Genomic DNA, 13,769 nt, shown 5'->3' with positions numbered 1-13,769 from the left:
AATAGACAAAACCCTGAAGGGATCTGTAGCTCCTGAAGCCTGCTTCTCGACCTCCCTTGGCGTCATGGACTCGCTCTTTACTCTCAGCCAAACAAACTGTTGCTTCTGTAAATTGCTACTGATCATGAGGTCCTATCACACCAACATAAAGCAACTAACATATAGTTTAGATGACAAGGCGGAGAATGGATCATTGTACAATGAGGCTGAAAGCAGGAAGTACAGTTAGAAGACTTGATAATAATCTGGATGGAGCCAAGGATGGAGAATGGACAAGGGGAAGAGAAGATGGATTTGATAAATGATGGAGAATGAACATGGGGGTGAGAAGATGGATCCAATAAATGATGGAGAATGGACATGGGAAACAGAAGATGGATCCAATAAATGATGGAGAATGGATATGGGGAAGAAGAGAGGATGGGTCCAATAAATGATGGAGGATAAACATGATGGGGAAGAGAGGATGGGTCCAATAAATGATGAAAGATGGACATGGGGAAGAGAAAAATGGATTCAATAAATGTCTATGTATAATTCATGGTACTTCAAAAGTATCTGAGAATGGAGAAGAGGAAGAAAGATGGTGTGTGCACTGAGTCCCAGCTCTAGGGTCTGTCTACTGGGTGGATCATCACAGTAGTAACGACATAAAACAGGACAGGAACACAGGCGAGGAGAAGGACACTCAAGGAAGTTCATGACATGTATGTGGGTTGTAATGACTGCGATGTTGAAGTGGGATCTCCATGGAGACCAGACAGATGAGACTGATGTTCTAACTTTAGCATTGAGGACTCAGATTTAAGAGTCTTCAATGTGGGAAATGGGGTTGGAGACCATGAGGGTGGATAAGATCATTGAAGGGAAGCATGTAAAGACTGAGCAGGGAGGTGCTCTCTGAATTTGCACAGGGAAGGATGGAGGGACAGCCAGAGAGAAGTTGTAGAAAACCAGGTACAAACTCGGAGTTCACCTGACAAACAAGGCCAGATATCTAAATACATGGATGTTTCATATAAAATAGAGCCAGTTATATGAAAAGGAATTGGACAACGAGACCACCCTGGGTCTTTGTGCACATGGGGCAACGGGCCATGGCACATGGGTCATGGTTGTACTCTCTACAAAATATTCTCGTATACCTGGCTGCTGAAAGTAGCGTCTCTGTCCATTAGATGTCCAACCCTCAGGCAGCGGTATTAGATTAAAATGGAAATCTCGCTAAATTAGGATAATTTCAACAATCTACATGTAGATTTGTATCATGTGACTTTGTTTGTAATGTCAGAAATGCAAGAATACTTGATTCCACATACTCAAGGTATTCGATTGCATGTCAGCAAGTTTATTTAGAAATAAACATAAAAAGAAGCTTAGCTTTGGAGCCCTGGAATATTACGTTAGCAGTTAACACAGCGGGCATGTAAAAGAAGTAAGGTATGCCCCTTGAGACAGAGCAAGCAAAGGAGTTGGATTGTGGATTTAATGAGGTGGCATATCTATTCTGGTGAACTGAACTCTCACCAGGTAAATCCCATCAGAGGTTAAGGGTGACTCACTTGGTAGGAGCCCACTGATCATATATCATATTAGGTCTGCTGTGTATCATGCCACTTAACCCTCACAGCATCCCCGGGATGGGCAGGTTGCTATTGTTCCCAGTTTATCAGAAAAGAAATAAAACCCCAAGAACCCAAGGAACCTGGCCTACACATGCACAGCTAACACAAAGCCAAACGTGGACTCTGAGGTTATTCCTAGATCCACCGGACTGTACATAGTGCCAGTAAGAGGTAGGAAATGGATCCAGGTAGGTGGAAAGAGTTAAATAAACCAACCTCAACTAGGCAATCCACAGCAAATGCCAATTTAAAAGAAGTCACATAAAAGCAAAAGCATGACAGCATGCCAAAGTATGAGAGTGGCAGTGTAGGAAAGAAATGTCTATATTTGAGATGCGACATGGACTCGATTATATTTTGGAATGAATCAACCAAATACGGTATCTTCTCTCTGCCTCTCAAAAGCCTTACCAAACAGTCAGCTTATAATACTAATGTTATATTGCCAGTGATTAATGTTATATTATGTTTATACTGCAACTAAGCACTATTTATTTGCAATAATGAAAGCACACAGTTGCATGAAGAAAAAACAAGAGGGGATTTGACATTAAAAATAAGCTCTGTGTGTTAAAATCCTTTACTCACTAAGAGAGAGAGTGGTCCACATCATTAAATTAAACGATAATCGTTGAATTATCATTTCTGGCCATTGCTAGTTAGTAAAAGTTGTGGCCCCATCTGATTCTGTTCCTGTTAAATAGTCTTGATATACAATTTTATATTGTTTATTTAATTAGCAACTATAATAATTTAAAACCTATTCTGTATCTTTTCAGTTTAGTTTCTTCTGTTTCTTAAAGGATTCAGTCACATAGTGTGTCTTTACTAGTTGGCAAATTGAAATGTTAGCAATGCAGCTGGTTTTGATTTTATTCAAATGGTTAAAATATACAAAGTGTTTCTTCCTATGTTTTCTATTATATATCATTTTCTTTTACAAATAAAAATCACACTGTACATTGTCTTTTAACACAGTAAAGTTGTCTTTTTTTCTTGTTCCCTCAGTTGGCAATCATTGGCGGCCAAAAGACCCTGATAGGTCGGGAAACCTACAGTGGTGATGTCCTAAGCACCAGGCCTTCCAATTCTGCATTTGGAATCCGCTTAAGGGGAAATCCACAAAGGGCCTACAAATCGTCCTGACTGAAAACAGAAGAAATATTGTTTTGAAACTCTGGCTCCCCAATGAAAATGATCTGAACAGTTGTGAAGTTACATGTGATCTCAAACCTGACCCCTGAAGTCTACCTGTGTGACTCGCGCAATCACTTGGCCCAGTTCCGGCTCTTGGGCAGAGAAGTCATCACCAGTGGTGATTAGAGAGGAACAGGTGTATAGCTCATGATAAACTAAGGTTCTTTCTTGGAAGCCTGTGATTTTCTCTATATTTAGAGATCAGTGAGCACTCTGTGAGGTTGCAACTTCTTCCTTCTTTTTCCCTTGAGTGGCGGGAATCATCGTTCTAAGGCCTCCATCCACAGCTAAGGGACATAAAGTATATCATAGAGACACACAATGCCAGTGTCTCTGTGAGAGTCACAGAGGTAGCATCAAAGAGATACATAAGCTTAACAACACAAAGTCAAGTATCTGAAGGTGCTCATGTGTCCAGCTGAATGATCTTGCTCTGAAGAGCAGAGGTTGAGGTCCTTAGACACTGTGTCCCCGATAGTACAATTCAGATTTAGATCAAGGTTTCCTCACTCTGTGCCATGGAACTTCCTCCACTGTTTGAGCTGCCTAAGTTAAAAGAATGTACACTTTTCTTTCCCATGTCTTTACAAAAGACAAGGTCACTGGCACTAATATGTACACTAAACACTGAAGCGTGCCTACTCTGGTGGTTCACCATGCCTGCATTTTCTCTGATGGTGTTGAGCATAGGATTAGTGTTCTAGGTTTTGTTAGATGTGAACATTAGAGGGAATTGTCTTATAAAAGGCATGTCGTTGACGAAGATCAAATGGGCTATTGGCATTTTTCAGCTCAGGAGATGCCTGATCTTGGTTGTCAACTTGACACCAATGAGAAGTGGGAAGAGGAAACCCATTTGAGAGATGACCTCCATCAGACTAGCCTGTAGTCATGTTTTCAGGATATTTTCTTCATCGCTAATCAATGTAGAAGAACCCACCGTACTGTGGGCTAAACCATTCCCGAGGCACAGGGACCTGGGCTATATAAGAAAGTCAGCTGAGCAAGTCAGTAAGCACTGTTCTTCCATTGTTGGTCTTAGCCTCCACTCCTGCCTCCAGGTTCCTGCCTTAGCTTCTGACCTAGCCCCCGTTGATGGTATACTCTAATCCTGTAAATCAGATAAACCCTGTTTGCTCTGTGTTGTTTCTGGTCCAGGTTTTACCACAACAATGGAGAAGCAAATGAGAACAATACACTTTGGAGAAGTAAGACTAGTCAAAAACATTGTAAACGTAAGAAAATATAAAACAGATTCCCTTCCTTCTCTCCAGTAGCAACTATGCCAGCGCATCCCCAGGGAAGACAAAAAAAAAAAAAAAAAAAAAAAAAAAAAAAAAAACGCTCAACTGGGCCAACTTCTTAGTGACTTCCTATACTTCAGACATTGACAGTACTAAAATGTCCTCTATTCTGATCATAGTTAGAACCAGCCTCTTAGGTGTGTGAAGAACCTGGAAGGACAGCCGGTTGGGCTGGTAAGCTGCTGAGAACAGAAAAGCAGCCCCACACATATGGTCATGAGGTACAGATGGACACCTGTAGACATTAAGGCCCCTTTCCAGAAAGCTCTATGCTGCACAGGGTGCACTTGGCGTGCTTGCTGCCTTGTACCACAAGGGGACCTGAAGTCTAAAGGCCATGCCACAGGACCTCATCCTTTCCCGTGTGAATGCGCGTTCCCTGGGATTGAACTTGCATGTGAGCTCCTTGCTGCCGGAACCCGCAAGGGGTGCGAGATGAGCAGCTTCTCAGCAATGCTAGGGAAAACATCCCGTGGTACCTTCTCAAGTCCCAGGACACAAAAGCAAACGTTTCCACTCACCGTTCCTGCTGTCCCCAGCGAAAGATGGTTCATCTGCTGCGTCAGGGGGCCCACGATGTTCGTTGGCTGCATTGACATGGGGTGGTCCATGGTGGGTGTGATCACAGCACCCTAGAAGCACACACAATGTCCATCTGAAAACACGTTCCATGAGGAAGAAAACATTTTCTTTTTCAAAAGCAAACACAATGTTAACCTTTGGTGACGTTTCTTTTCGTGAAAAGTAATGAATACATTTAGAGTTGGCGATCTGATGCCCACCTGTGCCGTTCTGCTCACCTGCGGATACATGGCGTTAGCAATGACCTGCGTCATTCTGCTCACATGTGCACTCATAGCATCAGCAATGCCCTTTTCTATGATGTGATTGATGTGTAGTGTATCTAAAACACCGTCCATTTACCGTTCCAACATCTGGTGTAGGGTGTCCTCATCATATACACCCTTTTGCCCACTGTTTGAATAAATTTCTTGGATTGAAAATTGGAAACATTCATTGTGGTGATATTTTGTTTGTGCTATAACAAATAAAGCTTGCCTGGAGATCAGAGTGTGGAGGGAGCCATTAGTTAGCCATAGAGGCCAGGCAGTGGTGGCACACACCTTTAATCCCAGCATCTGCGAGGCAGAAGCAGATGGATCTCTGTGAGTTCAAGGTCGCTCTGGGCTACACTAGATTGATCCAGTCTCAAAGAGAAATATAACCGGATTGTGGAGGCTCACACCTTTAATCCCAGTATTTGAGAATAACAGGCCTTTAATTCCAGCACTAGGGAGGTGGAGACAGGAAGGGATATGGCTGGGCAGAGAGAGCACTATAAAGTGGGAGGAGACTCAAAGTATTCAGGCTGAAGATTCATAGAGACAGGACCTTGCCCCCTTGGTTCTGAGAATTTCACAGAGGTAAGAACTAGTGACTGGCTGCTCTGTTTCTCTGATCTTTCAGCTTTCACTCCCTAATATCTGACTCTGGGTTTTTAATATTAAGACCCATCAGAATTTGCACTACACTTAATAGAAATTCTCTAATTTTTCTTGATATTGAATAAAACTTTCAGTTCCTTTTTTAACATTAATTTTTTTATATGATATGTAGTATATTTGTGTTTCTGTGTGCACGTACACACACATATGCATGCTGCAGCTTGCGTATAAAGGTCAAGGGACAACCTGTAGGAATTGCGTTCTCTTCTACCACACAGGACCCAGGGAATGAAGTCCAGTTGTCAGGCTTGGTGGCAGCCACTTCTTTTGGCTGAGCCATCTTCTCTGGTGGCTTCCTCCATTTACTTATGCTCTATATAAGCAATTCTTGCTTATCCCAAGAATGCAACCCACATGGGCTTCTTGACCGCATAAGGATGCATCAAAGCCTACCATGAATTATCCAAGAACCATGGTTACTAGCTCTATTCCTTTTTTTCTTTAAATTTTTTGATTTATTTTAACTAGTTGATCTTCTGGTTTATCCTTTTGGCACAATAAAGCACACTGAACGTTTTTGGGGAGGGTTGTTTTATGTTTGTTGCGACAGGGTTTCTCTGTCACTTTGGAGCCTGTTCTGGAACTAGCTCTTATAGACCAGGTTGGCCTCGAACTCACACAGAGATCCCCCTGCCTTTGCCTCCTGAGTTCTGGAATTAAAGGCGTGCACAACCATCGCTAGGCTCCTGAACTTTTTTAAGCTAGTAAACAATATATATTCATAAATAAATTAAAATTTTATAGTTTGTGTGTGTGTTTTGTGTATCTGAGGTGCTGTTGTGTGTGCATTTATGAATGGACTTGTTGGTGTGGGTGTGTGCGTGTGTATGCATATGTGGGGGCCAGAGTTCAACATTCAATGCCTTTCCTCAGTAGCATTCCTCTATCATTATTATCAGACACCAGGTTCTTCTTATATAAATGGCAAGATAATATAAGCTTCAATTGATGATTATAAACAGGTGTACATATTAGAATTCAGGACACCACTTTTTTTTTCTGCTCCTTGAGTTTTCTTACTGGAAGCAACTTAGTTTTCCCTTAAAGAAACAACAAGATTCTCACTGTGAACAGTCTGAGAACTAATCCTTTAAGTCCTCTGGGATAAACTGCTGAAGACTCTCAGAAATCAAACAGAAGTTCCGATGCATTTCTCTAACTTTGACCAAAACATGGCACTTTCTCAGCATTTTAACCCTGAATGGGCACAGGAGTTCCTTCTCTTCTTGAGTTTAAAATACAGGTGGCATCCTTGGCGTATGTGCCACTAGGCCCTCCAGCCGAGGGCTGACCTACCGCGATTCCAGACTCTCAACCTAATCAGACTTCCTAGTCCCATGCAGGAACAGATATACCAGATACAACAGAAATCTAGACAACAGTGTGTGTGTGAGGGGGGCATCCGTCCTCCTCCAGGCCCAGGAGGCTGCTCTCTCCCTGGGGTGCTACATGAGAGGCATACTTAAGGTTTTGTTTGGGAAGCAGTCCAAAAAGGAGGTGGGCAAGCCTGTGACAGATCCATCAGAATCCTCACAGGATAAGAACAGAGGGACAGCATGCCTGCCATTGGAATTAATTTAGAGAAGATTTTCTGATCTCTCGGAGACTTTCTTCAGAGAAAGCTGCGTAGAGGGAGTCATTTGATGGCAGCTGCCGGCATACTGTGTCTGCCTCTAAACCAGAAATCTGACAATCACACAGAAGGGTGGGAAGGGACTTGTCATAATTTGGAATTGTAAATAGGAAAACCAAGCACAGAATGAAAAATAAGGGAAAGAGTCCCCAAACAGATGACTTATTACAGACGAATGGATGATGTTATAAGGGTTCTGGGGAGAAAATATCTAAGAACAGATTTTCTTACAGTCAATAAAAATAGTCCAAAGGAGAGAGACTCCCCACAAGTTATCAAGAACATAATTTGTGTAATTTCAAGGGAATGGAAGACACTCACAATTAGTGAGTTAACTGGAAGTGATTGAAAGAAGCCCCAAGAGAAAAGAATTTTTGATGGTGCTTTGTCAAGGACAGATACCTTAGAGAGACTGAAATATTGGTTATCACAGCAAAGGATAGTGTTTGTCAGCCACGCTTCTTATCAATGTCAACAGGATCTCTTTCGCATTGCACAGTACAAAGGGGGAATGCAAAAGAGAACAGAAGTCGAAAAATCTTGCAATTGTTAAGGCAAACCAGCACCCTCAGTGTGCGCTGAGTTAAGCCATGGATGGCAGCGTGCTCTGTGACAGCCTTTGCCAACACATTAAGGGTGACTTTGTCTCCTCGAAATATATAGACTGTGCTGGCTGACAAGCACTCACTTGGCAAATGGCGGCACAAAAGGAGACAGGTCCTTTTCATTTCAGCTTCTCTAAATGTCTGGATTTGCTCGGTGTTTAAGCTGCAAAGGAAAATCCTCTAGCTAGCATGACTTAATGCATCTAATAAAGCACAAAGGGGTCTCCCAGCTGAGGAGCCATCTGGTCCACCTGAGCCGCCGTCGCTACTGCTGTGACAGGAAGCCCTTCTTCCTGTCATCAGAGGGAGGAGATGGTCACCCCAGCCCTGAAGTAGGAATGACAGCAGTCATTCAGCTAATGTATGCAGGAGTCATCTGGAGTGAGGTAGGATAGAAGGATGGAGAACACTATCAGGACAGGGGAAGTAATGGGCTCACTCTGGAACCTGGTGGGCACTCAGAAATGGCAACACAGTGGTACAGGGTGCCTGCAGAGACAGCTCTTAGTTTCTGAAGGACATTCCAAGCAAGGATGTTAAACACAGGCTGTGTTTACTTAGGGCGCAGATGCTCGGAGCCTTGAATTTGTCCACATCAGCACTTCTCTCTAATCACAGAATATAAACAGTGCACTTTATAAAACCACCTTCTAATTTCACCTAAAAAGGAAAGTTCTTTTAGGTTGAAAAAAATGAGGTAATTGGCTCGCATGTTTTTGCTTGTTTTTAAAACTTTTAATTTTTATATTGTGGTTACTCTTTAAAGCTCTTCGTGATAAGCCAGTTCCTCCTGGAGTTTCTTTCTGCAGTGTATTCAAGGACCTGCTTTATCTGAGTGGGTGTCCCCAAGGGGCAGGGACATGTCCTCAGGCTGCAGGCGGCTATGCTGGGCTCTGTCTCCATTGTTGCTGCTGTGGTGAGCTTTAATGTCTGTAAGTGGAAGCCAAAAAGGCACCTCTGCTGTTGACCTTCTGCCAGGGTTTGAAATAAATTCAAAATCTTTGAAAGTTCATCCATTTTCCAATGAAATCTTAAGATTTTTCACACCCAGAAAAACATGAGCAGCCTCTTCCACTGAAAGTGCACACTACACTTGGGTTTAGCTGGGAACCAAACCCGGTCCTCTAGGAGAGCAGCAAGAGCTCTTGAGCCATGTCTCCAGTGATGAACGGGAGACAGTGTCCTTCATTTATAATGTTTCCCATTGTTACAGGGCACAGACCTTCAACTATGAAGCATCCCACTTTATTGCTGGACCTGAAAGCATCCACGTGACTAGCTCATCTTTTTTTTTTTTTNTTTTTTTTTTTTTTTTTTTTTTTTTTTTTTTTTTTTTTTTTTTTTGAGTCCTTTCTGCAAGGCCTCTGTGGAAGCCTCCTGTTTGAAATCACGGGAATGCTAACGTCAAGGGTAAGATGGAAAACATAAAGTAACTCCTAGGCCCCCTTCCCTGCCTTGCCTCCTCCAAGTGTTTCCTGTCCAGACAGGCATGGTTCACACTACACTGTCTCATAGAGTGATTTATTCAACTGGGTTTTAAATAGGAACCATTTAACATAAGTTTTAAAAATATAGCCAAAGGTCAATTTTTATTTTGTCCTCCATCTGACCTCCATCTGATTTTATCTTTCTGTCTCTAAAATATTTTTAGAACAAATATCTCCTTGAAAATATATAGAAAAATATATATATGTGTATATTTATCAAACTATTTTCAGCCTACTCAAAATGAAGCACAGGGAACGGGAGCAGCAGAAGAGTTAAGACAGTTCAGGTCAAAGGCACAACAGTGAATGTGTGACGTCAGAGTGAAATGACTGGCTGCAGCAGTGAATGAGCAGTGTGAGCTAGAAGGGTGTGACGGAATCTCATCTAGCCCCAGGCAGCGGGGGGGGGGGGGGGGGGGGGGGATGATCCAAAAGTAGTGCTTGGTAATATCAATATTGACAGGAAATCCTGGTATTTAAACTCTTTCATTTGTTGATGTTAGTTGGGGTTTTTCGAGGAGGAAGCCAGGGGAGAGCAGAGGCTGGGATTTGTAGAGGTTTAAATAAGAATGTACCCCACCCCCACCCACACAGTCTCAGACATTTGAATGCTTAATCCTTAGCCTGTGCTTCTCTTTGGGGGAGGGGTGTAGGCGGTGTGGCTTGGCTGGAGGAAGTATACCAGTGGGGGTGGATTTGGAGAATAAAAGCCTTGCCTACTTGCAGTCAGCTCACTCTGGTTCCTGCTTGAGCCTGAGCATCCAAGTTCTCAACCTTCATTTCCGGCCGCCATGCCTGCCACTTGCTGCCATGAGTCCTCACTACTAGCCCTCTGGAACTATCTGCCCATAAACTTTTTCTTCCATAAGTTGCTTTTGGTGATGGTGTTTTATCCCGGCGACAGAAAAAAAAAAAAATAGGATCTGAAAAGACTGTTGTTGAGAAAAAATAAAAATCACCAAGAGCTATTTCTTATCTTTAAGGACAACCACTAACCTTAAGTTACTTTGATGAATTTACAATCAAATTGGAGGGACAGCATGACTTTCCAAAGTCGAGTTTGAAATCTAAAAGGGCATGGCAGGGATGGTAGCCTTCTACTGTACAGGTGTTTCAAGTAATTTCTGAAAACAGAACAACACAGAAACAAAAACTAACCAGCAGACAAACACCTGTTGGATATGGGAGTGGCAAACAACCATAGTGAGCTGGAAACTACGCAGCCCCAAGAATCCCCGTCATGTAGACTCCTTCCTCCCATTGATTTTTTTTCTTGAATCCTTTCTTTTAAGAGTACATCTTAAAGGAGAGCAACATTTTATCACACACCAGAGATCCGTATAGATAGGAACTGCATGCAGTAAGTGTCAAAAGTACAAAATTTCCCACGTCTCGAGCATTAATCTTCATTTAAATTAAAGACTGGTTGACATTCATCAAAGTTCTTTACTTAGATGGCTTAGTTTAAAATTGCTTATACAAGGTCTTCTTCATGTGGGTTCTGGATATCAAACTCAGATCTTCATGCGGGGACAGCAGGCACAGCCATATCCCCAGCCCTACGGGATCTTTACAGGGCACGTGCTTCCTTCTATTCTGCCTCTAGAGGGCTTTCTGAAGCATAACAAAATCACTTACATAGGTAGTGTGATTATTTACTGAAGTACCAGCAGTAAACAAAATTTCACATGAAAATGCATTTGGGGAGGGCTGAAAGAAGACTCAGTGGTTAAGAGCAATTCCTGCTCTTGCAGAGAACCCGAGTTTTGCTTCAAGCACCTAGGAACGGCAGCTCACAACCACAGGTATCTCTGGCTCCAGAGAATCTGATACCCTCTTCTGGCCATCACAGCTGTGTACAAACATGTATCACACACAGCACAGTCAGGCATATATCTAAAAGAAAATTTGTAAGTACTGTGGTGTGTATGTGTGTGTTCAGGTGTGTGGATATATGACTGAGTGTGAGCGTGTATGTATATGGCATGGGTGTCAAGGTCAGAGAACAACCTAAGGTGTCAGTCCCTGGGTGTCTTCCAGCTTTTGAAATGGAGCATCTCATTGGCCTGGAACTTCACCAAGTAGGTCTGCCTCAGTCTCCCATCTTGCTATCACTGGCACAGTCTATAATGAACAATTTGCCCCATGATAATTAATTATCTATCCCCAAGCATCATTTGTTCTAAGGTCCAGAAATCCTGGCATATGTATGTATGTATGTATGTATGAACATATAGTATAATGCATTAATACATATAAGCTTCAATTATACAATTTAAACATAATTTCAAGAAAGAGTAATTAGAAAAGGGTAAAAAGTTGAGATCCACAGCCTGATCCCTACAGCTAACATTATTTTTATTATGACGCAGCTTCTAATTCACTTGCCAAATGCTATACTTAATTAAGAAAAAGAGCCAAGACTATTTGTAACTTTTTGTAGGGGAGACCCAGCCAATCACCTTGCTTGTAGGGCAGGGTCCCCCGAGGATATTTTTTTTATAAAGATTGCGGTGTGCTCCGCGCCTTCTCTTCTGTTTTCCTGTTCTCCGCTGGAATCTCTGGTTCTGTAAGTCTATTTCCCAATTAAAGCTGTATATATTATTACAATTTCTGTCTGCCTTCCTTTTAAACCGCTACAACTTTTAATTGCTATGTGTGCACACTTGAGCTCAAATTTATTTTATATATTATTTTGAAAATGTGGTAGACTGGAGTTCAGTCTCTCTTTCCTGATCTTGGGCAAAATTAGACCTAACCAGAATGGTATCCAATGCGATCCCAAGCAAAATCCTCAGGGTGTCCAGTGCAGCCAAATCCTTAAAACATCAATCAAAGAAATAGAAAAAAAATCCTAAAATTCATATGGAAGCACAGAAGATCCTAGATATCCACAGCAGTCCTAAGTAAAATAGAATAATGCTGAAAAAATTACCTCCCCAGATCTCAAGATACATATATCACAGATCCATTGTGGTAAAAAAAAAACAGTTGGTACTAGCACAGAAACAAATATGTAGACTACTGGAGCAAAGCAGAAGACCCAATCCCGAGAACATACAATTTCATCCATTGCTTATTTGATGACGATGTCAAAAATAAACCCAAGAGAAAGGACATCACATGATTCTGTGTAGCTAACTTTGATTTCTCTTTGGCTCTTTGGGAGACCCTTTACCCAATTCCCAAATTAATATATAGAGGGAGACTTATTCTTTTTTTCTGAATGCCAGGCCTTAGCTTGGCTTGTTTCTAGCCATCTTTTCTTAAATTATCCCATCTATTTTTTTTTTTTTTTTGCCTCTGGGCTTTTATCTTTCTCTATTCTTTATATCTTTCTTTATTTCTTATTCGGTGACTTACTGTGTAGCTGGGCAGCTGGACCCTGGTATCCTCATTTCTTTTTCTTTTCTCACTCCCTGATCTCCTCCCAGATTTTTCCTCCTATTTATTCTCTCTGCCTTTCAGCCCACCTATTATTTCCACTGCCTAGCTATTGGCCATTCAGCTCTTTATTAGACCAATTAGGAGTTTTAGGCAGGCAAAGTAACACAGCTTCACAGAGTTAAACAAATACAACATAAAAGAATGAACACATCTTGGCATCATTAAACAACTATTCCACATATAACAAATGTAACACATCTTCAACTAATATTCCGCAACAGTACTGGAAAAACTGGATGTTCATATGGAAAAGAATGAAATTAGACCTGTGCCTATCCTCTGCACAAAATCAACTCCAAATGTATCAAAGCCTCAATGGGACACCTGAAACGCTGAAACTTCTGGAATAAATCACTGGTAGAACCCTATAGGATGCAGACATGGGAAGGGGCTTTCTGTGTAGAACTCTACCGCTCAGGACTTAAAGCCAAAGATATTTAGATAACTATCTAGAGTTTCATGAGCCACCAGATGCCTTTTATTTTGTTTAATTCATTTTAAATATATTTGTTCATTTGCTTGCTTATTTATTTCCATGTATCTGAGGTTGGGCTGTGTGTGCTGTGTGTAGATGTGTATGTGTGGCTGGGTGAGCATGCGAGCATACCTTGGTGCATACATCTGCAGGCCACAGAAAGATGTCAGGTGCCCTGCTCTATCACTCTCCACCTTATTCCCTCAAAACAGGGTCTCTCATTGAACCGGGATCTGGGTTAGAGGCCAGAGACCTGAATGACCCCTTTGTCTCTACCCCACACAGCACTGGGGTGTAGGCAAATGCCCATGCCTGGATTTTTCCTGGGGGTTCTGGGATCCAAACTCAGGTTCTCGTGCTTGCACCGCAAGTGCTCTGATGTATAGAGTCATATTCTATCAAATTATTCCATTTGAAACTTGGTGGGGGATTGTTTGTTTGTTTGGAGACAGAGTATCCTGTTGCCCAGTTTAGACTCAAGCTCGAAACAT

At 42.0% G+C, this 13,769-nt stretch overlaps 1 protein-coding gene across 17 annotated transcripts in view; it reads right to left on the bottom strand.

Moving 5' to 3' along the window:
- Positions 1 to 13,769, bottom strand: part of Rbms3 (RNA binding motif single stranded interacting protein 3) — a 1,002,574-nt gene that overhangs the window by 54,258 nt on the left and 934,547 nt on the right. For all 17 annotated transcript variants that reach the window (XM_050141447.1, XM_050141449.1, XM_050141450.1 and 14 more), the window contains one exon: positions 4,648 to 4,758. In XM_050141447.1, the coding sequence (XP_049997404.1) occupies positions 4,648 to 4,758 (111 nt within the window). The remainder of the gene's footprint in view (positions 1 to 4,647; positions 4,759 to 13,769) is intronic.

Source organism: Alexandromys fortis, unplaced genomic scaffold (assembly GCF_014885135.2).
Source record: "Alexandromys fortis isolate MF-2015 unplaced genomic scaffold, M_Fortis_MF-2015_v1.1 scaffold_44, whole genome shotgun sequence".
NCBI lineage: Eukaryota > Metazoa > Chordata > Mammalia > Rodentia > Cricetidae > Alexandromys > Alexandromys fortis.
This window is presented reverse-complemented; position numbering and strand designations above follow the sequence as displayed.